This window comes from Protopterus annectens, chromosome 12.part0 (genome assembly GCF_019279795.1).
Source record: "Protopterus annectens isolate FY-2018-M chromosome 12.part0, PAN1.0, whole genome shotgun sequence".
Classification (NCBI taxonomy): Eukaryota; Metazoa; Chordata; order Ceratodontiformes; family Protopteridae; genus Protopterus; species Protopterus annectens.
The window spans coordinates 319,369,527-319,394,165 of record NC_056746.1 but is presented as its reverse complement, the minus strand read 5'-3'; the positions used below and the strand labels follow the sequence as shown (position 1 = coordinate 319,394,165).

The 24,639-nt window shown below is 42.9% G+C and overlaps 1 protein-coding gene across 4 annotated transcripts in view; it reads right to left on the bottom strand.

Annotated features, from left to right (window-relative positions):
- The window catches only part of LOC122816538 (ubiquitin carboxyl-terminal hydrolase 22-A), a 2,071,246-nt gene that overhangs the window by 156,537 nt on the left and 1,890,070 nt on the right, over positions 1–24,639 (bottom strand). For all 4 annotated transcript variants that reach the window (XM_044089386.1, XM_044089387.1, XM_044089389.1 and 1 more), the window contains one exon: positions 19,723–19,872. In XM_044089386.1, coding sequence (XP_043945321.1) covers positions 19,723–19,872 — 150 coding nt within the window. The remainder of the gene's footprint in view (positions 1–19,722; positions 19,873–24,639) is intronic.

Sequence of the window (24,639 nt, the reverse complement as noted above, 5' to 3'; positions counted from 1 at the left end):
TATATAAAAAATTTTAATTTTTATATACATACATATATACATATATATATATTTTATACAAAATAAAATCCCTTTTATAATAATATATACATACATATATCTATATAATATATATATATATAATATATTTTTTATTTTATATAAAATATATAAAAATATATAATATATATATATATATATATTTTTTTCATATATATAAAAAATATAAAAATAAAAATTTTTATTTAAATATTTAAATTTAAAAATATAATAAATATATATACATAAAACATTTTTATAATATATATATTTAAATAAATATAATTAAAAAAAATTTTTTTTTAAAAATTTTCATTATAAAAATTTTATTAAAAAAAAATTTACAATATCATTTTTTTTTAATATTTTCCAAAACTATAACATAAAAAATTTGGTGTGTTCAAAAAATATATATTAAGGTTTTTAAAAACTTTTTTAAAAAATGTTTTTTTTTTCTGAAAGTTAAATGTATTAAAAAATTGATGTTTCATTTAAACAAAAAATTTTTGAAAAAAAGTTTGTTTTAATTAAAATTTATCTGAAAGGTTTTGGCTTTTACAGTTTGGTGAAGGTTTAAAATTTTTTTGGTTTTTAAAACATGCTTGTTTTGTTGTTTTAGGGCCCCCAAATTTTTTTTGTGAATTTTAAAACCCTTTTTAAAATTCTCCCCTTTATCTTTCAGGGAATATTTAAAACCCCAGAAAAATCATGATGGGGAACCAAAAAAACTTTTTAAGAACTTATTTTTTAAAATTAAAAATAATTTAAAATTTCAAACCCCAAAAAAAATTATTGGCTTTAAGCTTTCTTTTTTTCTAAAATTTTCTTTGTTTTTTTTTTTCCTTTTTTCCCGCCAAAATAAGCAAAACTGAGTGTCACTCATTTCTGTACTAGACAGACACAGGAATTTTCAGTTTCAAATTCTTTACAAACTACCCTAATCATTCTCGCATTCACTAAGAGACTGCAGCTGTATTCCAATACTATCAGCTATTAGATGCCTTAAATGTCTTAGATAAGTGGGGAAATGTTCATATTTATCTTATTTTTTTATTTTTTAAACCCCCTTAAAAAAAAAAAAAAGACATTTTTAAATAAATTCTTGAGCCCATGATATCCCATCCCTATTTCAAAACAAGCCACCTTTTAAAAAAATCCTTAACCCCTTTCCATAATATCAGAAATATGTAAATTTTTATTGAACTAAATACTTTATTAAAAAACAATTTTAAATACTGATTCTTGGGCTAAAATGGAAGGTAACCCAGCTTGTCCATTGGTTTCCAGCCTCATACACTTGGTATATTTAGGAAATTGCCCCACAGACAATAAATTATTGTTTGCTCATCAATTAATTTTTTGATGGGGATTTGGCTAAACTGGAGCTGGTCTTCTCACAAACAAACAACCCAAACAAAACACTCCACCACTGCATTGCATATAAAAAGAGTAAACTAAAATACACTGATGCCATTAAAAAATCCTTGCCAAAAATTCAAGACCTAGTAAATCTAGGACTCAGTATAAAAAAATTACAAAACCAACTATGACTGGCACAGTAAAAAGGGCCAAAGGGAATAAACTACTCCAAAACTAGTACAGCTAGACAACTTTTTAAAAAAAAAGGGACTAGTGATTGGTGACTCACTGTCAGACACACTGACTCAACTCTCATGAGGCTGAACAAAGATCAAATTTTTTTCAGGAGTCAAGATCTTGACATATCAAAGGCCCTGTCCATTAAGCCAAACAAACATATTTTGTCAAGGTATTTGTCCCCACATGCAAATGACCTTGAAAAAACCCCAAAATGTAAGAGACCCCAAAGCTCTCCATGTACATCACAAATGCAGGTCAAATCCTGGTTTTGAGCAGAATCCTCCTCAAGTTGTGGTAAAGTACATGGAAAAAATCACTATATTCATCAATTAGCTGCACAGATGGTGTCATTCTAGGGGCTAAATGTCAGCATGGAAAAAAATGCTAAAATCACTCTTGCTTTGGGTGGATGGACTGCATCTTACTTTCCCGGACTTCTACTACTAGCTAATGTTTTTTCAGTCTCAAAAGCCTTTGTTTAGGCACAATCCAGGTAATGGATCTCCCAACCTAACTAAGGAAAAAAATAAAGTATCAGACCACATTCAAGGTGGCACAGCTCAACACCAAGAATTTAAATTACAAAATCATGATCTTGAGGTCCTGGCTAATTTGCTGTGTTTTACATGTTTAATATCACAGAAATGTCCCTCTCTCCATGCCAGGGGTTTTAAATTATCTTGCCTTTTTGGGCCCGATGGTAACTTCAGTGGAGTACCCCACTTAATAAAGCAGAGACCATATTTGCTAAAGACTACATCACTTCTAGGCAGATCCCAAGAGGCCAAGTGAACTGATTAAGATCCAAATCACAAAATGTGAAAAGTCTGGCACATCAGGTTCCAAAAAGCACAAAATCCAAAGATGATGTAAAAAAAGAAGTTATGTTCTTACCATAACGTTCCATGTTAGTTGTCTTCTTCCCTTCTTCTTGCTGGATGGGTTCGGGCCGACCTCGGCTCCCCCACTCTAAAAGCTCGAGAGTTGGTTCCACCGGGTCGAGGCTCCCCTATATCCCACAATGCTAGGGGTTTTCCTCAGATCTCGTTTGTAAGCTAGGCCCCCCAAAAATAAATCCAGAACTACTGGAAAAAGGAAAAAACCTCTATAAAAGGAAAAGAAGAAGGTGACCTAAACCTGATGAAGGGAATATGCAAAGTATAGCATAAACCTTTAAAAAAAGGTGGAAAAAAGAGAGGTCACAATCAAACTCCTCTAGGTCTGTCCAGGCCAGGGGGAAAGGGGGGTGGGGCCTTAAAAAAAGGCGAAGAAGACAACTAACATGGAACGTTATGGTAAGAACATAACTTCTATATTTTAAATTTTCTATCTCGCCTTCATTCTTGCTGGATGGGACCCCGTCCCCAGCACCTTTCCCGGGTGGCCTTTGGAACAGACTCTTGAGAACAGTGGAACCAAAATTAGCCCCTATGTCAAAACTAAATCCAACTTATAATGAGAAATGAAAGTGTGAGGAGTAGCCCAAGTAGCTGCTGCACAAATGGTGTCAATAGGCAGTCTGTCTTAAAGGGTAAAGAAGTAGCCAAAGCTCTGGTGGAAGGGGTTTTGGTTTGTTAGGCAACTTTTGGTGTCTAATTTATAAACAAGGGAAATCAAAATGTTAGCCATCTGGAAAAAATACCTTGAAACTGAAAATCCCTTTCTGCCTTCTGCATAAGAAACAAACAACTGGTCAGATTTTCTGAATTGTTTGGTCCTTCCAAATAATACCTTTAATTGACGATGAACATCTAGCCAATGCAATTTTTTTTCAGACCTGTTAGAATAATTTGGAAAAAAAACAGGAGGTCAATGTCTTGATTTAGATTTGCCACAGAGACTACTTTTGGTAAAAGGATGGTTGGTTCCCTAAAGGGTACCCTTCCTTATGAAACAACAGATAAAGGGTGGTCGACGCTGAGTGCATGAAGTTCTGAAACCCTTCTAGCTGAAGTAATAGCTACCAGAAAGAGAGTCTTCCATGATAGCAATTTCAGAACAGGAAGCTGCAGGTTCAAAAAGGGGGAAAAATCAAAGATGTGAGAACTAAATTTAGGTCCCAAGAAAGGAGGATTTCTTAGGAGGTCTTAAGAAAAACTCCTTTTAAAAACTTTGCAAAGCTTGTGGGACATTATGGCAGAATCTGAGATGCCCACATGAAAGTTAGAAATAGCTGCCAATTGAACTTTAAGAGTAGAAGGAGATGAACCTGCATGGAAAAAATTCAGCTAGAAAATCAAGGACTAGTTTGGATGGAAAGTGAAAGGATCTATGTCCGTTCCTTGAGGCCAATAGGGGAAACGTTTCGACTTACTCAAATAAATCATTCGAGTGGAAGATTTATGGGAAGCTAGCAAAATATCTCGAACAGAGTGAGATATTTGAGGAAGCCTGGCTAAGGTTGGAACTGGAGGAACCAAGCAGTGAGGTTCAGAGAGGGAGGGCGATGAACTGACCCGACTGATGGATCAAAAGATCTGGAACTAGGTCCAGATGCCAAGGTTGCTCAACAGAAATTGATGTAGAAAGGGGAACCAAACCTGTCGAGGCCAGTAAGGAGCAATGAGGATCAATGAGGCCTTCTGAGCGATAGCTTTCTGTATCACTTGAGAGATAAGTGGGAAGGAGGAAATGCATACAGAAGTCCCCCGGGGCCCAAAATTGGACTAGAGCGTCTCTGCTGGGTTTGGGCCCGGTAAAAGGGGAAAAGGGTGAAATAATCTCTGCACTTGCTGTTTTGGGGAGTAGCAAAAGGTCGCAGCAAGGCTGACCCCACTTGAGAAAAATTTTTTCCAAAAAGTCTTTCAGAGACCACTCGTGAGGCATGAGAATAGCTCTGCTCAACTTGTCTGGGTGATTGGACTTCCGGGATGTGCGTTGCTATCAGAAACCGCTGAGAAGAAATCGCCCATTGCCACAGTCTGAGTGCTTCTCCCCAGGGGTAGGACCTGGTTCCGCCTTGTTTGTTGATATACCACACTACAGACATATTTCCGTCTGGATTATCGTTCCCAAGGGAAGAGAGTCTTGAAGGGCTTTTCAACCCAAAAGCACTGCTCTCATCTCTAGAACATTTATTGCAAGTGGCATTGTCTGGTTGCCATATGCCCTGGACTGTTCTGCCCTGATAATGCCCCCCACCCGATCAGGGGGGCGTCCTTGTCAGAGTAGCAACCGGAGGGAGGAACAAAGGGTCTTCCCAGGAAGAGCTGGGGGGAAAACATCCACCCAAAAAATGATTCTTGCAGCTTGGGGAAACATAATGGTGTGGGACATTGGAAGTTGTTATGACCATTGTGTGAAGAGCATCCATTGAAGGATTCTCATGTGGAAAACTGGCTAATGGAAGAGAGGGATGGGAGCGCCATAATCCCAACACCTTTTTAGAACTAACCCGGCTTTGACTCTGTTGCTGTGGAAAGAAGGAGACCAGTTTGTATGTCTGCTATTCTTTTTGGGCTGTTGCAGGGCTGTTTCTAGATTTGCGCCTATGAAGGTAATAGCGACAAGGCGACAAAACAGACTTTTCCCAAATTTTTTGAAATACCTAACTTTTGACAAATGCGAAAAGGGGTAGTCTCTGGCCATTAGAAGGAGATGCTTGGTGGGGGCTGTGAGGAGCCAGTCGTCCAAATATGGAAACACCTGGAATCCTTGACGTCTCAGGTGAGAAGCTACCACTGCCATGCATTTGGTAAACACCGGGGGTAGTGGTGGGCCAAAGGGCAGGGCCCTGAATTGAAATGACTGGTTCCCAGCCTGAAGCGGAGGAATCTTCCGGGGCCTGTTCATTTTTTATGATAGTACGCATCCTGAAGGTCTATAGAGCACATCCAGTTTCCTTTCCCAATAGGGGAAAGGGTGGATTTAGCGTGACCATCCGAAATCTTGTTTTCTTGACCGACTTGTTCAAGATACTGAGATCCAAAATGGGGCTCCAGTCCCCTGTTTTCTTTGGAACTAAAAAGAACCTTGGAGTAGATTCCGGATCCTTGCTGGTCTGCTGGCACTGGCTGAATGGGTCTTTTGCAAGCAACTTTGAAATTTCCAAAGCTGCTTGATCCCTTTGAGCGGGTGGAACATCTGGAAGGGATTTTTTTATTGATTTGGAATTGGGAAAAAGGGAATGGAATAGCCTTGAAATGATGGACTGTACCCATTTTTCTTGAGTTAGGGATAGCCAGGCTTCTGGGTACAGTGACAATCTTCCCCGACTGCCTCCGAAGGTGGACAGTCGGGCAACACCTCAGGGATGCTGAAAGGGCTTATCGGAAAAGGTTTCTCGATTGCCCTGGTTTCTGGACCCCCCGCCCCTAGGGGGGCGCCCACCATTGTTGTTCCCTCCTCTGCCTCTGGAGGGGAAATGACTCTGTCGTCAGGCAAAGTCCCTTGAGATTGTTTTGGGAAACCCCATTTTCCCACTTTTCTGGCCTTTGGGGGAAGGCCTAGAAGGAGTAGAAAACGGACTCCGGCGGCAGAAAGAGTTTTGCCATCCGTCTCGCACCTAGTCAAGGTTTCTTTCACTTGAGGACCAAAGAGGGTGATCCATCAAAGGGGGAAATTTGTGAAAAACGTTTTTAAAAGGGGCCGCAAAAAATTTCATAGCCGCATCCAGGCATGCCCGGGGTAAGGCCACACCTGTCCCTGCGGCTCTGCTCGCTCCATCAGCCGCATAGAGGAGGGGCATGGAGGAGTTAGCTATAGAATTCAGGGTAGCCAGCTGGGGTTCATCTTATCCTGAAAACCCCCAGCTGTAGGATCCTTTAACATCTCACTCGCTTCCTTGATCAAGTTTTTTGAAGGCGAGTGAAATGGGAGGTAGTTCAGCGAGCAAACAAAGGTCGCTGAGAAACATCCGCTTCCCGTACCTGTCCATGGACCTAGATTCCTTGTTAGGGGGGTGGACAGGCACCCGAAGGATCAGCTAGCCCTTCAGGGGGGCTACCACCATAGCATCCACAGAAACTCCCTTTTTTTTAGAAATTGCTTATCTGCTGGTGCTGTGATAAACTTTGAAGGTCTCCTGGCGGTGGGGTCCACTGCATCAGGAGCCGTGCAAGCCCCACCCCCTGCATGAGGGGTCAAGGGGGACACCCAGGAGGTGGAAGGGCGAGAGCCAAACGCCTCAAGATACACAGATTCATCCTCCGAAGGGTTAAGGGCTGGCCAATTTCCCCCCTGTTTCAGGATCTCTAGAATGTCTGCAAAGGAGACATCTTCAGAAGGGGAACGGGGGGAACCCTCGGAATCCTCTAAATCTGTGTCAGAGGTGACAGACTCAGGTGAGTCTATGTGATTCCTCTTGCACTTTTCTCTTCCTAGGGGCTCCCTGCCAACTCAGGAGAGGCCTCGGGAAAAGGATGATATCCCCCCAGGGGATTCTTGAGGAGGGGTCTCTGCGGTCTGGGATGGGGGGTGAGCAGACATAACCTGAGGCACCAAAAGGGAGGGACGGACGGAGCTGACTGTGGAGTTGAACCAGGTCCCAACACACTCCGCATGACCTCGAAGGCACCCCTGTCAGGCAGAGCCAAAGGTCCCGCTCCCAAAACTGAAAACCTCCCCCGGCACCGACAGCGATGGCTCGAGGCGATGTCGGGGCCGAACTCACCAGCGCCCGAAACCCGGGGGGGAGAGGGGGCGGACAAGGGTCCGATGCCACTCACCCCTCGAGCCCGAGGGGAAATCGGCGCCGAGATACTTCCAAGGAAGAAATCGGGGGCGACAACCAAGACAATTGTATCGGTTCCCGGGGCTACCACAGTCTCGGTTCCAGCGCCCGGCTCCCAGCTCAAAAGTGGAGGAGGAACATTTTGAGGATAGGGTTAAGCATCGACTGATGAGTCGGGCTCTGAAGCATTTGGGCCAGTGCCTCGGACTTAAAAATCGACTCACTACCCTCTGAAGGTCATGATCCGAAAACCTCGATGACCCAGAGGAGTGAGATCTATGGCTCCGTTCAGACAGCAAGGGAGATGCTGGAGCCGAATGAACGGAGCCAAGGGACGGTGACCTGGACCTCTTCCTAGATGTCGGTTCCGATGGTCTGATCGGGCCGACTCAGGCCTCGGCTCCAGCCGGGGCCGAGGGAACCCAGAAGTAGCAGTTGAGTCTCATCGGCTCCAGCCGGAGCCGATGTAAATAAAAGGGCCTTTGGTCGACTCAGTAGCTGGAGTCGAGGACCTAGGGCCTTAGAGGGTTTCCCAGTAGCAGTAGGGGGCCCCCAGGCTTAAGCAAGCCCCTTAAGATGAGCTTGTTCTTTCTTTCCTGCAGGACTCTAGGGCTGAAGCCATGGCATACAGCACAAGAGTCCTGCAGGGGTAAAAGGGCCCAGGCAGTACACACAAGAAGTGTGACCGTCTGTCAGAGACATTTTCTGACAGCACGAGTCACACTTCTTGAAGGGGACTTTTTAATCCTTAGACATTTTAAGGAAAAGTGTAACCACCACACAACACAAACACACGATTACACTATCCGCTAAGGTTAACTAAAATTAAACTACTAAAATTAGTTAGTTTTAAATCCCCACAAACACATACACTCCACTAATAAGGGGATGGAAGGGCCCGAAGGCCTGAGGGAAGAACTAATAAGTTCTTGAGGAAAACAGGGTGGATAAACAGGTAGGAAAGGGTCAAAATCCACTCAATTAAGGGGAAATAACGATAAAAAACTAAATTAAAGGGGCTTAAATTAACTATAGACTAATCTATATGAACTGATCTGAAGCCGGTAGAAACAACACACCTCGATCGCTGTAGCGGCAAACGAGATCTGAGGTAATCCCCCTAGCATTGTGGGATATAGGGGAACCAACTCTCGAGCTTTTAGAGTGGCCAGTCGGGGGGTCGGCTCCGAACCCATCCAGCAAGAATGAAGGCGAGATAGACAACTTAACATCAAAGGTTTTTAATGTAGAAAAAATATAAAAGATGTAAGCGTTTTCGTTTAAAACAGTGTAAAGTTCTTCAGACCTTAAAATCCAAATCACAATAAAAAGACCAACTAATAGTTCATAGCATGTTCGAATACTCCTCCATGCTCCCAGAAAGCCATGTTACATTCATCAATCCGTGGGATGAACTTCAAATTAACAGGAATCTATTATCCTAGAACATTTTAATTACCAGCCGATAAACTGTGGTACCTATACCTCAAGTGTAGATTGCACCCAAAAATTCCTTGATTTCATAACAAAATACTCCCTGGACCAAACTGTCTAGGACTTAACTAAAGAACAAAATACTCTTGACCTGGTCCTTACTAACATGGCATCAATACGAACTATCCTTCTCACTTTCCTAGTTAAACAAGATCACAAACTAGTAACCTTTTTCTTTAAAATCTCCAATTAGATGCAAATATCTCAAACTTCAGATGCATCAAATGTGCCAACCCTACAATTCTCAATGAAATCTCAAAATTTAAGTTTAACTGTATTACCAAAGATACTATCACAAGTAGTTATTCAACTACTGACCTGGTAGTCCCTACCAGATCTAAACAAAATGGGAAATTTAGAAATAAACCATTTCCCCTGGGTTGGCCCCCCCCATATTGGGGGTTTAAAAATTAAAAGAAAAATTTCCCCCAATTTGGAAAAAAAAAGGCCCCCTTTTCTTTTAAAAACCCCAAACTGCCCCCAAAATAAAAAAAACTTTCACCAAAAAAAGGTTAAACCCTTAAAAAGGTTTTTAAACCCCCAAAAGGAACCCCTCAAATTTTTAAAATTTTGATTCACTAAGAGACTGCAGCTGTATTCCAATACTATCAGCTATTAGATGCACGCCCAATACTGTCTTAGATAAGTGGGAACTGTTCATATTTATCTTATCTTTATTATTTTTAACCCTCTTAAAAGCAAATACGAGACATTTTTAAATAAATTCTTGAGCTACGTTATGATATCACTACATCCCCTTTTATATTACAAATACAAGCCACCTATTAATAAAATCCTTAAGCCACATTTCCATAATATCAGAAATATAGTATTTCTATTGAGCTACTAACTACTTTATTAAAATCAATTATTAAATACTGTATTCTTAGACTAAAATGGAAGGTAACCCAGCTTGTCCACCCTTGGTTGCCAGCCTCATAGCACTTGGTATATTTAGGCAACTGATGCACACAGACAATAAATTATTGCTTAGCTCATCAATATACATATGTGAGTGATGCAGGTATTTGGCTAAACTGGAGCTGGTCTTCTCACAAACAAACAACTTGCAAGCAACACACTCCACCACTGCATTGCATATAAACAGAGTAAACTAACATACACTGATGCCATTAAAAAGTCCTTGCCTAAGAATTCAAGACCTAGTAAATCTAGGACTCAGTATAAAACATTACAATACCAACTATGACTGGCACAGTAAAAGGTCACAAGGTAATAAACTACTCCAAAACTAGTACAGCTAGACAACTTTTAACAAAAGTGTACTAGTGATTGGTGACTCTACTGTCAGACACACTGACTCAACTCTCATGAGGCTGAACAAAGAGGGTGGCAGTAAGTTGCTTTTCAGGAGTCAAGATCTTGACATATCAAAGGCCCTAAAGTCCATTAAGCCAAACAAACATGATTATGTCAAGGTATTTGTCCACACAGGTGCAAATGACCTAGCATGAAAAACCCTGAGGGATATGTAGAGAGACACGACAGAGCTCTCCATGTACATCACAAATGCAGGTCAAATCCTGGTTTTGAGCAGAATCCTCCTCAAGTTGTGGTAAAGTACATGGAAAAGATCACTATATTCATCAATTAGCTGCACAGATGGTGTCATTCTAGGGGGCTCTAGTACATGTCAGCATGGAAAAAGATGCTAGCCAATCACTCTTGCTTTGCCAGTGGATGGACTGCATCTTACTTTCCAGGACTTCTACTACTAGCTAATGTTTTTGCAGTCTCATAATGCCTTTGTTTAGGCACAATCCAGGTAATGGATCTCCCAACCTAACTAAGGAAACAAATAAAGTATCAGACCACATTCAAGGTGGCACAGCTCAACACCAAGAATTTAAATTACAAAATCACCTGATCTTGAGGTCCTGGCTAATTTGCTGTGTATATACATGTTTAATATCACAGAAATGTCCCTCTCTCCATGCCAGGGTTTTACACTTATCTTGCCTTTTGGCCTGATGGTAACTTCAGTGGAGTACCCCTACTTAATAAAGCAGAGACCATATTTGCTAAAGACTACATCACTTCTAGGCAGATCCCAAGAGACCCAAGTGAACTGATTAAGATCCAAATCACAAAATGTGAAAAGTCTGGCACATCAGGTTCCAACAAGCACAAAATCCAAGGCACGATGATGTAAAAATAGAAGTTATGTTCTTACCATAACGTTCCATGTTAGTTGTCTTCTTCTCGCCTTCTTTCTTGCTGGATGGGTTCGGAGCCGACCTCGGCTCCGACTCGGCCACTCTAAAAACTCGAGAGTTGTTCCACCGGCTCGAGGCTCCCCTATATCCCACAATGCTAGGCGGTATTACCTCAGATCTCGTTTGTAAGCTAGGCCCAGCCAATAATAAATCCAGAACTACTGGAAAAAGGAAACACCACCTCTATAAAAGGAAAGGAAGAAGGTGACCTGAAACCTGATGAAGGGATATATGCAAAGTATAGCATAAACATATATACAATAAAGGTGGAAGAAAGAGAGGTCACAATCAAACTCCTCTAGGTCTGTCCAGGCTAGGGGGAAGGAGGGTTGGACGCAAGAAAGAAGGCGAGAAGAAGACAACTAACATGGAACGTTATGGCAAGAACATAACTTCTATATGTTAAGTTGTCTGTCTCGCCTTCATTCTTGCTGGATGGGACCGCGTCCCTAGCACCTTATCCCGGGTGGCCTATCGGAACAGACTCTTGAGAACAGTGGAACCAAAATTAGCTCTATGTCTAGAAGCTAGATCCAACTTATAATGAGAAATGAAAGTGTGAGGAGTAGCCCATGTAGCTGCTGCACAAATGGTATCAATAGGCAGCCTGTCTTGGAAAGCTAAAGAGGTAGCCAAAGCCCTAGTCGAATGAGCCTTAGGTTTGTTAGGCAACTTTTGGTGTCTAATTTGATACACAAAGGAAATCAGGGATGTTAGCCATCTGGAGAGTGATACCTTAGAAACTGCAAGGCCCTCTCTACCTTCTGCATAAGAAACAAACAACTGGTCAGTTTTTCTGATCTGTTTGGTCCTGTCCAAATAATATCTCAATTGACGATGAACATCTAGCCAATGCAATTTTGTTCAGACCTGTTAGAAAAGTTAGGAAAAAACACAGGAAGGTCTATGTCTTGATTTAGATTTGCCACAGAGACTACTTTAGGTAAGAAGGATGGATTGGTCCGTAAGGATACCCTATCCTTATGAAACAACAGATAGGGTGGTCGACTGCTGAGTGCATGAAGTTCTGAGACCCTTCTATCTGAAGTAATGGCTACCAGAAAGAGAGTCTTCCAGGATAGCAATTTCATTGAACAGGAAGCTGCAGGTTCAAAAGGGGGAAGAATCAAAGATGTGAGAACTAAATTAAGGTCCCAAGAAGGAGGAGGAGTTCTTATCGGAGGCTTAAGGAGGAAAAACTCCCTTCAAGAACGCTTTGCAAAGCTTGTGGGACATGATGGCAGAATCTGAGATGCCCACATGAAAGTCAGATATAGCTGCCAATTGAACTTTAAGAGTAGAAGGAGATGAACCTGCATGAAAAAGTTCAGCTAGAAAATCCAGAACTGTTTGGATGGGAGCAGTAAAAGGATCTAAGTCCCTTCCTTGAGCCCAATAGGCGAAACGTTTCCATTTACTCAGATAAATCTTCTGAGTGGAAGATTTATGGGAAGCTATCAAAATATCTCGAACAGAGTGAGATATTTGAGGAAGCCTGGCTAAGGTTGGAACTGGAGGAACCAAGCAGTGAGGTTCAGAGAGGGAGGGAGCGATGTAACTGACCCGACTGATGGATCAAAAGATCTGGAACTAGGTCCAGATGCCAAGGTTGCTCCAACAGAAATTGATGTAGAAAGGGGAACCAAACCTGTCGAGGCCAGTAAGGAGCAATGAGGATCAATGAGGCCTTCTGAGCGATAGCTTTCTGTATCACTTGAGAGATAAGTGGGAAGGAGGAAATGCATACAGAAGTCCCCGGCGCCAAACTTGGACTAGAGCGTCTCTGCTGGGCTGGGCTGCTAACGGGAATAGGGTGAAATAATCTCTGCACTTGCTGTTTTGGGGAGTAGCAAAAAGGTCGCAGCAAGGCTGACCCCACTTGAGAAAAATTTTCTCCAAAATAGAATCTTTCAGAGACCACTCGTGAGGCATGAGAATAGCTCTGCTCAACTTGTCTGCGATAAGATTGGACTTCCCGGGGATGTGCGTTGCAATCAGAAACCGCTGAGAAGAAATCGCCCATTGCCACAGTCTGAGTGCTTCTCGACACAGGAGATAGGACCTGGTTCCGCCTTGTTTGTTGATATACCACACTACAGACATGCTGTCCGTCTGGATTGCGATCGTTCCCAAGGGAAGAGAGTCTTGAAGGGCTTGCAACGCTAAAAGCACTGCTCTCATCTCTAGAACATTTATATGCAAGTGGCGTTCGTCTGGTTGCCATATGCCCTGGACTGTTCTGCCCTGATAATGCCCCCCACACCCGATCAGGGAGGCGTCCATTGTCAGAGTAGCAACCGGAGGGGGAGGAACAAAGGGTCTTCCCAGGAAGAGCTGGGGGGAAGAAATCCACCAAAGAAGATGATTCTTGCATGCTTGCGTAATCATAATGGTGTGGGACATCGGAAGTTGTTGGTACGACCATTGTGTGAAGAGCATCCATTGAAGGATTCTCATGTGAAATCTGGCTAATAGAAGTAGAGGGATAGCAGCCGCCATAATCCCTAGTACTTTCAGAACTAATCTGACTTTGACTCTGTTGCTGTGGAAGAGAAGGAGACCAGTTTATGATGTCTGCTATTCTTTGGTCTGTGAGCCTCGCAGACATGTTGACTGTGTCTAGATTTGCGCCTATGAAGGTAATAGCACGACAAGGCGACAAAACAGACTTTTCGCAATTTATTGAGATACCTAACTTTTGACAAATGCGAAAGGTGTAGTCTCTGGCTATTAGAAGGAGATGCTTGGTAGGAGCTGTGAGGAGCCAGTCGTCTATATGGAAACACCTGGAATCCTTGACGCCTCAGGTGAGAAGCTACCACTGCCATGCATTTGGTAAACACCGGGGTAGTGGTGAGTCCAAAGGGCAGGGCTCTGAATTGAAAGTGACTGGTTCCCAGCCTGAAGCGGAGGAATCTCCTGGAGCGTCTGTTCATTTTTATGATAGTACGCATCCTGGAGGTCTATAGAGCCCATCCAGTTTTCCTTTCCCAATAGGGTAGGATGGATTGTAGCGTGACCATCCGAAATTTTGTTTTCTTGACCGACTTGTTCAAGATACTGAGATCCAAAATGGGTCTCCAGTCCCCTGTTTTCTTTGGAACCAAAAAGAACTTGGAGTAGATTCCGGATCCTTGCTGGTCTGCTGGCACTGGCTGAATGGCTCTTTTCGCAAGCAACTTTGAAATTTCCAACGCTGCTTGATCCCTTTGAGCGGTGGAACATCTGGAAGGGATTTTTTGATTGATTTGGAATACGAAAGAACGGAATGGAATAGCCTTCGGAAATGATGGACTGTACCCACTTGTCTTGAGTTAGGGATCGCCAGGCTTCTGGGTACAGTGACAATCTTCCCCCGACTGCCTCCGAAGGTGGACAGTCGGGCAACACCTCAGGGATGCTGGAAGGGCTTATCGGAAAAGGTTTCTCGATTGCCCTGGTTCTGCGGACCCCCCCTGCCCCTAGGGCGACGCCTACCATTGTTGTTCCCTCCTCTGCCTCTGGAGGGGAACTGACTCTGTGCGTTAGGCAAAGTCCCTTGAGATTGTTTGCGGAACCACATTTTCCCACTTTTCTGGCCTTTGGGATAAGGCCTAGAAGGAGTAGAAAAACGGACTCCGACGGCAGAAAGAGTTTTGCCATCCGTCTCGCACCTCGTCAAGGTTTCTTTCACTTGAGGACCAAAGAGGGATGATCCATCAAACGGGGAATTAGTGAAAGACGTTTTAAAGGGGTCCGCAAAATTGCATAGCCGCATCCAGGCATGCCGGCGTAAGGCCACACCTGTCCCTGCGGCTCTGCTCGCTCCATCAGCCGCATATGAGAGGAGGCGCATGGAGGAGTTAGCTATAGAATTCAGGGTAGCCAGCTGAGCTGCTCATCTTATCCTGAAAACCCGCAGCTGTAGGATCCTTTAACATCTCACTCGCTTCCTTGATCAAGTCTCTTTGAAGACGAGTGAAATGACAGAGGTAGTTCAGCTTAACGCATAGCAAAGGTCGCTGACGAAAACATCCGCTTCCGCACCTGTCCATAGACCTAGATTCCTTGTTAGGGGATGGACAGGCACCAAGGATCAGCTAGCTCCTTCTTAGTGGCGGCAGCTACCACCATAGCATCCACAGAAACTCCCTTAGTCAGAAATTGCTTATCTGCTGGTGCTGTGATAAACTTTGAAGGTCTCCTGAGGGTGGGGTCCACAGAGTCAGGAGCCGCCCAAGCCTTTTAGCTACCACCTGCATGAGGGGTCAAGGGGACACCCAGGAGGTGGAAGGGCGAGAGCCAAACGCCTCAAGATACACAGATTCATCCTCCGAAGGGTTAAGGGCTGGCCAATTTCCCCTCTGTTTCAGGATCTCTAGAATGTCTGCAAAGGAGACATCTTCAGAAGGGGAACGGGGGGAACCCTCAGAATCCTCTAAATCCGTGTCAGAGGTGACAGACTCAGGTGAGTCTATGTGCTTCCTCTTGCACTTTCTCTTCCTAGGGGGCTCCCCTGCCAACTCAGGAGAGGCCTCGGAAGAGGATGATATCCCCACAGGGGATTCTTGAGGAGCTGGCTCTCTGCGGTCTGGGATGAGGGAGTGAGCAGACATAACCTGAGGCACCGAAGAGGGAGGGACGGACGGAGCTGACTGTGGAGTTGAACCAGGTTCCAACACACTCCGCATGACCTCGAAGGCACCCCTGTCAGGCAGAGCCAAAGGTCCCCGCTCCGAAAAGCTGAAAACCTCCCTCGGCACCGACAGCGATGGCTCCGAGGCTGATGTCGGAGCCGAACTCACCAGCGCCGAAGCGCCGAGAGGGAGAGCGGGGTCGGACAAGGGTCCGATGCCACTCACCCCCTCGGAGCCGACGAGGGAAGTCCGGCGCCGAGATTCTTCCAAGGAAGAAATCGGAGCCGACGACGGAACCGAAGACAATTGTATCGGTTCCGACGCTACCACAGTCTCGGTTCCGAAACGCCTGCCCGAGCTCAAAGGAGTAGGAGGAGGAACATTTTGAGGATAGGGTTAAGCATCGACTGATGAGTCGGGCTCTGAAGCATTTGGGCCAGTGCCTCAGACTTAAGAAGTCGACTCACTACCCTCTGAAGGTCATGATCCGAAAGCCTCGATGATCTAGAGGAGTGAGATCTATGGCTCGCTCAGACAGCAAGGGAGATGCTGGAGCCGAAAGAACGGAGCCAAGGGACGGTGACCTGGACCTCTTCTAGATGTCGTTTCCAATGACCTGATCGGAGCCGACTCAGAAATTTCCAATGCCTCGGCTCCAGCCGGAGCCGAGGGAACCACAGAAGTAGCAGTTCGAGTCTCATCGGCTCCAGCCGGAGCCGATGTAGTAGTAGGCTTGAGCCTAGGCGTCGACTCAGTAGCTGGAGTCGAGGACCCAGGAGCCTTAGAGGGTTTACCCAGTAGCAGTAGGGGACCCTCAGGCTTAAGCAAGCCCCTTAAGATGAGCTTGTTCTTTCTTTCCTGCAGGACTCTAGGGCTGAAGCCATGGCATACAGCACAAGAGTCCTGCAGGTGTAAAGGTCCCAGGCAGTACACACAAGAAGTGTGACCGTCTGTCAGAGACATTTTCTGACAGCACGAGTCACACTTCTTGAAGCCTGAGACTTTTGAATCCTTAGACATTTTTAAGGAAAAAAGTGTAACCACCACACAACACAAACACACCGATTACACTATCCGCTAAGGTTAACTAAAATTAAACTACTAAAATTAGTTAGTTTTTAAATCCCTACAAACACATACACTCCACTAATAAGGGGATGGAAGGGCCCGAAGGCCTGAGGGAAGAACTAATAAGTTCTTGAGGAAAACAGGGTGGATAAACAGGTAGGAAAGGGTCAAAATCCACTCAATTAAGGGAAATAACGATAAAAAACTAAATTAAAGGGGCTTAAATTAACTATAGACTAATCTATATGAACTGATCTGAAGCCGGTAGAAACAACACACCTCGATCGCTGTAGCGGCAAACGAGATCTGAGGTAATACCGCCTAGCATTGTGGGATATAGGGGAACCAACTCTCGAGCTTTTAGAGTGGCCGAGTCGGAGCCGAGGTCGGCTCCGAACCCATCCAGCAAGAATGAAGGCGAGATAGACAACTTAACATCAAAGGTTTTTAATGTAGAAAAAATATAAAAGATGTAAGCGTTTTCGTTTAAAACAGTGTAAAGTTCTTCAGACCTTAAAATCCAAATCACAATAAAAAGACCAACTAATAGTTCATAGCATGTTCGAATACTCCTCCATGCTCCCAGAAAGCCATGTTACATTCATCAATCCGTGGGATGAACTTCAAATTAACAGGAATCTATTATCCTAGAACATTTTAATTACCAGCCGATAAACTGTGGTACCTATACCTCAAGTGTAGATTGCACCCAAAAATTCCTTGATTTCATAACAAAATACTCCCTGGACCAAACTGTCTAGGACTTAACTAAAGAACAAAATACTCTTGACCTGGTCCTTACTAACATGGCATCAATACGAACTATCCTTCTCACTTTCCTAGTTAAACAAGATCACAAACTAGTAACCTTTTTCTTTAAAATCTCCAATTAGATGCAAATATCTCAAACTTCAGATGCATCAAATGTGCCAACCTTCTACAATTCTCAATGAAATCTCAAAATTTAAGTTTAACTGTATTACCAAAGATACTATCACAAGTAGTTATTCAACTACTGACCTGGTAGTCCCTACCAGATCTAAACAAAATGGGAAATTTAGAAATAAACCATCCTGGTGGCCCATATGTTTAAATAAGAAATTCAATGGAAAAAAAAAAAGCTTCTTAAACTATACTGCAAAATAAAAAAAACTCACAGGTTATCATTAAAAAGTTAACGAAGGAACTAAAAAACACCATCAGGAAAACAAAGGCATACCATGACCTTAGGGTAGCATCAGAAGCTAAAGAACCTTACAAATCCTTCTTTGCTTACATTAGCAACTTAGGAATAACAACCAGCATTGCTCAGAACTTATCCAAAATAGCACTACTTACTCAGATCCAGTATATATGGCCAACACACTACCTAACAATTTCAGTGCAAATTTCACTCCGGAAACAACTCTACAAAGTCTGCATATTCCACAGAATCAGAAATCCTCCATTATAACTATTAACACTTGCTAAAAGAACTTTCAAAGCAAAAATACATAATCCATGGGACCCAATAATATACCCAGTTGCCTAATAAACACTACGAAACACTTCCTAATGGACCGGCTCCTGCAGATATTTAACCTGAGCTTAGCTACTGGTTTTGTCCCTAAAGAATGGTACACAGCTGTTGTGATGCCAGTTCTCAAACTTGTTCCCACCATTTACCCCAGAAACTACAGACTCATTAGCTTTCTCATTTGCAAACCCATGGAACTTATAGGTAACCTAACTATGACATCAAAAATCTTAACAAGGCTTGATCCCCAGCAGTTTGGCATTTGTTAAAAGTAGATCCTGCCCAATGAATCTGGTCAATTTCTGTCTATGCAGCACACCTCAACCTACCTAAAGCTTTTGATACCATACCACATGCTAACACAATAAATAAGCTGAATGAGCTCCAAACTGATCCCTACCCAGTAAGGTGGATAGCAAACTGGCTGAGAGATGGAACTAAAGTAGTGAGGATGCCAAGCTACATCCTCAGTGAACATGAAAGTGACCAGTGCGGTTCCTCAGGGCTCAGTGCTAGGATCTCTCTTATTCAGTATTTACTTCACACACCTCTAAATTACAAATGGGGATCTTTGATTGACTCACCTTGTAGATGACTGCAAAGTTGGTGTCACTATCAAGTTCAGCTCTGATATGCAGAAGCTCCAAATGGTACTCTCAAATATAACGACCAAAGTTCAAATAATGTTAAAACTAAATGCTAAATAGTACAATACTACTGCATTTGGTAACCAATCCCATCATCATTCTTATAGTATAGATAACATCCCGCTTCAAAATGATTAGTGCTGTGAGAGACCTTGGAGCATGGGTAGATGATTTCCTCACCTTTGAATTATCATGTTTCCACAATGGTTAGGAAAACCTTTTACCTGGAGCAGTTGATTGCAAAAGGTATTTCAACTAGATCGAAGAAAGTTCTTACTCCTCAGTATTCCACACTGATCAGACCCATTATCAAATAAAATGCCCTTTTTTGGCATGTATCTTACTAGGCACATCATGCAACTGGAAGACCCCAGAGATTCCTAGCTAAAAAGATCACAGGCTTAAAAGACAACAGCTACAAGTACAGGTTGGAAGCACTGTCCTTTGACTCAGTGTCCTAGAGGTTCATTAGGAGTGATTTGTCCCTTGCCTTTGGACCATTAGGGATCCAGTAGTTCAAGATCTCTTAGTAGATTAAATTGATTACAATAACATCACTTTCTTTCCACAAAATGGTCTCAGAGCAGAATACTGCCACAACAAGCAGCAAGTAGAAAAATTAAAAGCACATTTGTGTCATGCACAAAATTTGAGTACTTCAGAAACAGGAGCACAAGCATCTCTACAGGTAAGAGATAACAAGGACTGTTACAATTCCAGTACACAGTAATGAAGTCACTGTGTAGAAAAGACAATTTTCTTGCAGTGTTCTTCCTAAATTCTCTGAAACTGTCAACAGAAGCAAATTTAATGCAATGAACGTACATTTACAATAAACGACTTAAAATATACATACCCTTCACTGTCTAAAACATCCTTAATGCTAGCCTTGGTAATGATGGCATCATCACATTTGAACCACTGATCTTTGTGCTGCCGGATGAAGCTTGTATAGTGCCCACTCTCTAAGGTGCCTTGATGGTTAACTACTGCAAACAAGGAATACCTGTGAATTTGAAAGCAATTTGAGAAAGTATATGTTTACTTTGGTACTTCCAGACAATCGGATTCATAAATGCAATCTGACATTTATATTGCAGGCAGTAGTGAAAAGCGGTTTGTAAAGTACAGTTGTGCAAGTCCTACTTACCTGTAACAGTAGATTTTTGTAGAGCACACACTGCCTTACTGGAATTCAGGTAGTACTGCTTTGCTACCCCCCTCTGGCAGGCTACTAAAACTCAGAATTCTTCCCACTGTCTGTGGGTGTGATGGATCAATTACCTGGCAGTACAGGGACTGCCTTACACACTCACAAACAGGACCCTTTGAGATTTATAGGCTCCAGCAGGAAGAGAAGAAGGAAACACAAGGTTTGCAAACACCTCCTGTGTTCCAACAGCAAAAACCACACACACAGCAATAAAGGCAATGAAGAAGTTCTCTATGATAACCTAAACAACAAACAATGTAGGTCCAAAAAGGCTGATGGTAGGTGGGCACTGACAGTAAGGCTGTGTGCTTTCTAAGAACATTTACTGTTACAGGTAAGTACGACTTACACAACTGTACCAAGTTCTACAAACACACAACCCTACTGGCATTTGGTAGATTCCCAAAGCTTACCCAACCAAGGGAGGAGGAAGGACAAGGGTCTAGGAGCCCCCGAAGAAAGGTCCTAGAGAAACCTGCTCTGGATCTGAAAAAGGCATCCAGCTTGTAGTGCTTCATAAAGGTATAGACAGTGGACCAAGTTGCTGCCTCTAAAATACTTCAAGTCCACTCTTTTCCAATATGTGATTGAAGAGGCAAAGCCCTGGTTGAATGGATTTGCCTTGCCATGGTGGGTATAACAAAAAAAAAAAATACCAAAGGACAACCAACATTCAATGGTTTGCTTACAGACAGGATGACCTTTCTTTGCCCTTGTGTAGGAAATAAAATACCTTTCAGCCTTCCTAAAGGGTTTCACTCTGTCAAGATAGTACCTGAGCTGCTGATTTACATCCAAGGTATGAAGTATTCTCACCGCCTTATATTTAGGTTCTGGGAGAACACAGGGAGGTTGACAGAGATTGAATTCTGACACCACGTTTGGAATGAAAGAGGGATTTTTGCATAAAAACCCTATCCCTGTGGAAAATCAGATAAGGTTGTTCTACCGTGAGAGCTTGGAGGTTAGAGACTTGTATTGCAGATGTCACAGCAATAAGTAAAACAGCTTTCCATGTTAACAGCTTTAATATCAGACTAAGCGGCAGGTTGGAAGGGTGGTAAGGTCAATTTGTCCAGAACATAGGTGAAATCCCACAAAGAAGAAATTTGCTTGTGAGGGGATCCCGTATGCAGTACTCCTTTCATGAACTGTTTTAATAAAAGGGAAGAAGATGAAAGAATGGGATCCAATAGCAGACAAGCAGAGATGGCTGCTAAATGCATCATAATGGACACATATGATAAGCCATCCTGAAGTTGCTCACATAAATATTTCAAGACCAGAGGGATGTTAACCTCAAGGGACCTTCTGTTCCTGCTTATGCACCACTTAAAAAAACGCATCCATTTGTAAACATAAGGTTATCTAGTAGCAAGTTTTCTGGCCTCCTTTAATACCTAATGCACATCCTCATGAAACAAGTTCCTAAAGAGTGTCAAGACTGAATTTTCCAGGCTGTCAAGTTATAGTTGCTCTAAAATGGGTGCATCAGTCACCCTGAAACTGTGCAAGCAAATCCAGAGTGTGAGGAAGTCTGTAGTAAATGTCCTTGGCCAATATCATTATAAGGGCGAACCAAGATTGCTCAGGCCCAAAAGGGGTCACACAATGATCTTTTGCATTTCTCTCTGAATCTTTAGAAGTGCCTTGTAAATTAGTGGAAAGGGTGGAAACTCATACTGGAATATCCTCATCCAAGGGAATGAGAATGCTTTGGTCATCCAGGCATGGCTGCAAGGATGCCCTCAACAGAATTTCTCCTCTTGTCTGTTTTGAAAGGAGGCAAACAAATCTATTTGAGGTATTCCCAATCTCTGGGATAGATCCTGGAACACTACTGCGTTGAGCTGCCACTCTTGCTGGTCTGCCCAGGATCTACTTTGTCTGCCACAGTGTTTGGTCTGACGAGATATATGATGGCTGAAGAGTAACAGAATGCTGTAAAGCCTTTTCCAGGTCATCAATGGCAAGCGGCACAGAGGATATGATCCCCTTGTTTGTTGAGGTACCACATTACTGAGGTGTTATCTGTAACCACAAGAAGAGGACCCAAAATCTGTAAGTGGTGAATCACTTTCAAGGCATGGATCATCACCAATAATTCCTTGATACTGATGTGTTTCCATGCATCCTTGGCACTACATGTGGCCTTGTACTTTCACTCCCATTGACAGCTCCCCAAGTGAAGGGATAAGTCTGTCTGGACAGACTGCATTGGAACAGGTGGGAAGAAGGGAAGTCTTGGATTGATACTTAACTGTGCTCTGCACCACTGTAACAATTTCGTACATACCACTGAATTTTCCTCATGTGGACAGTGTTAGTCATAGCATGAGAATCAAGAACACAATCAGTCCTAGAATTTTAAGGAATTCTCTTGCCGAGGCCATGTTCCTCCAGGAAAATTCCTGACATATCATTTGATAGGATATGATCTTATCTTTGGGAAGAAAGGCCATTCTTTTATTGGTGTCAATTCTCTAATGATTCCAAAACACCTGGATACACAGTCTGCACAGACCAGCAAGCCATCCAAGTAAGGAAAAATGTGAAAGCCAGGAGTCCAGCAGTGGGTCACTAGCAGAGCAAGGCATTTTGTAAACACTCAAGGTGCAGTGGTTAGCTCAAAGGCAATACAGAGAAATAATAAAGTGAACCAGACACAACAAATCTCAAGACATCTGCCGAAGCGCTAAGCAATTATGAAATGATGACACACATCCTTCAAGTCCAGGGTCATCATGAAGCAGAGGTTTGGGAGAAGAGGAAGCACTCACTGTCTGCACAGTGAGCATCTTGAACTTGAGGACCTTGACAAAGGTATTTAGAAAGGATACTAAATTAAAGTTATTCTCATTACAGGTAATATATAATTATTGACCATGGGATAGATAAGGCCAATCTATAACTAAATGGAATAGGTTATTTTGAACACAAAAAGGAAAATTGTCTACGCTTAAAATGGCCGGTAAGGGCAGCTAGTGTAGAACTTGCCTATAAACATATGAAACTATGGAGCGGTCCAACACCTGTCTCCATGACAGTTCTTTCTTGGGGACCAAGAAAGTTCTGGAGTAGAAACATTTCCTTCTCTCTGAAGAAAGGATCGGCTCTATGACCCCTGTGTCCAGCATGTGCCAGAGTACAGAGGTAAATAAAGTCTATTCCCACAGATGAGGGGGAACCTCCCCTCAACACAGGGAGATGTCCCTTCTACTGCCACTTGTAACCCCTGACAATAATGCTCCGCAGCCATTTGTTGGAAACGACTGACAGCCAGGTATCCTTGTTGAGAGCTAACTTTCTTGATGGAGAACCAGGACTCCATCAAGAGGGACTTGGGAGTAATGGGTGATGAGTCTTGGCATAGTCATAGATTGGAAGGGGGTTATCCTTTTTGGGAAGGGAACCTCTCTTGTTAGGTTTGTCAGAGTTCTCATCCTGACATTTCCTTCTGGCAGCTTGATTTTTATTCTTCTGTAACTCCTGTTTGTTGGACCACCATAAATCATCTTGCTTATTGGAGGAAAACTTGGGAATGTGATACATTTTAAACACCCGCTGCATCAGTTTACTTCAGTCATCTCAGTGTGTACGGATTTGATTAGCTGCTGTACCAAACACACAATCAGCATCAAATGGAGCATTCAAGGTCTATTTTTTTAACTCATCAGAAAAGTTTTGGTTATGCAACCAAATATACCTCCTTACCACAACTGATGTAAGCTGCATTTCTAGAATCAGTATTGGTTCCCTCGAAGGTACTCTTTAAAGCATGTTTAGACACTTGAGAGTCATTGGAAGCAATCTCTTTCACAATTTTTCTACTCTACTTGTAATAATGCAGTGAACGTATCTAAACCTATACATACACCTCAAAACAAACTTCCACATAAAAAATTGGTAATTAAAACCTTGACAGCAAATGTACTGGACTGTGCCATCTTCTTTCCCTGAGATTCTAGCCACTTGCCTAGTTTACGTTGAGGGACTGGGCTTGATGAAGATATAGCCTTTTTATTGAAGAAGGTCGCTGGGGACACAAAAGCAGAATCTGCAGATTAGGGGGCTTGGAGGTTTGGTATGGCACAACACAACCTGAATTTTTTAAACACTTATTAGGAACAGACTCACCCAGTATAGGAGAACTGCAAGCCTTCTTGAAAACATCTTCCAACACTGGAACCAACAGAGGGAAAGTCACCATATCCTGGGCTCATCCTCCAAAAGACTGTATACCCAGCTGATTTCAGGAGTTATCTGAAGATTGCTCCCAACTGAATACAATCCTAAATCCAGCCAGCTTTTAGGAAAAAGAAAGTATTTATTTGGGTTTTTGAACTTCTGCGTCCTCAGAGAAAACTGACTGATCAGACGTTGAACACTTCTGAAACCTAAATCCAGATTCCTTTCAAAATCAGGATCCTTGGGTGGCTTAACAGGGTGAGAGTGCCAGAGATACTTATAACCTGGGTTTGCACACCACAATCAACCTGAATAATGGATCTAGCCATAGCCACTAGCTCAGGTGAAAACAGGGTGGGAGATTGCTGCTCT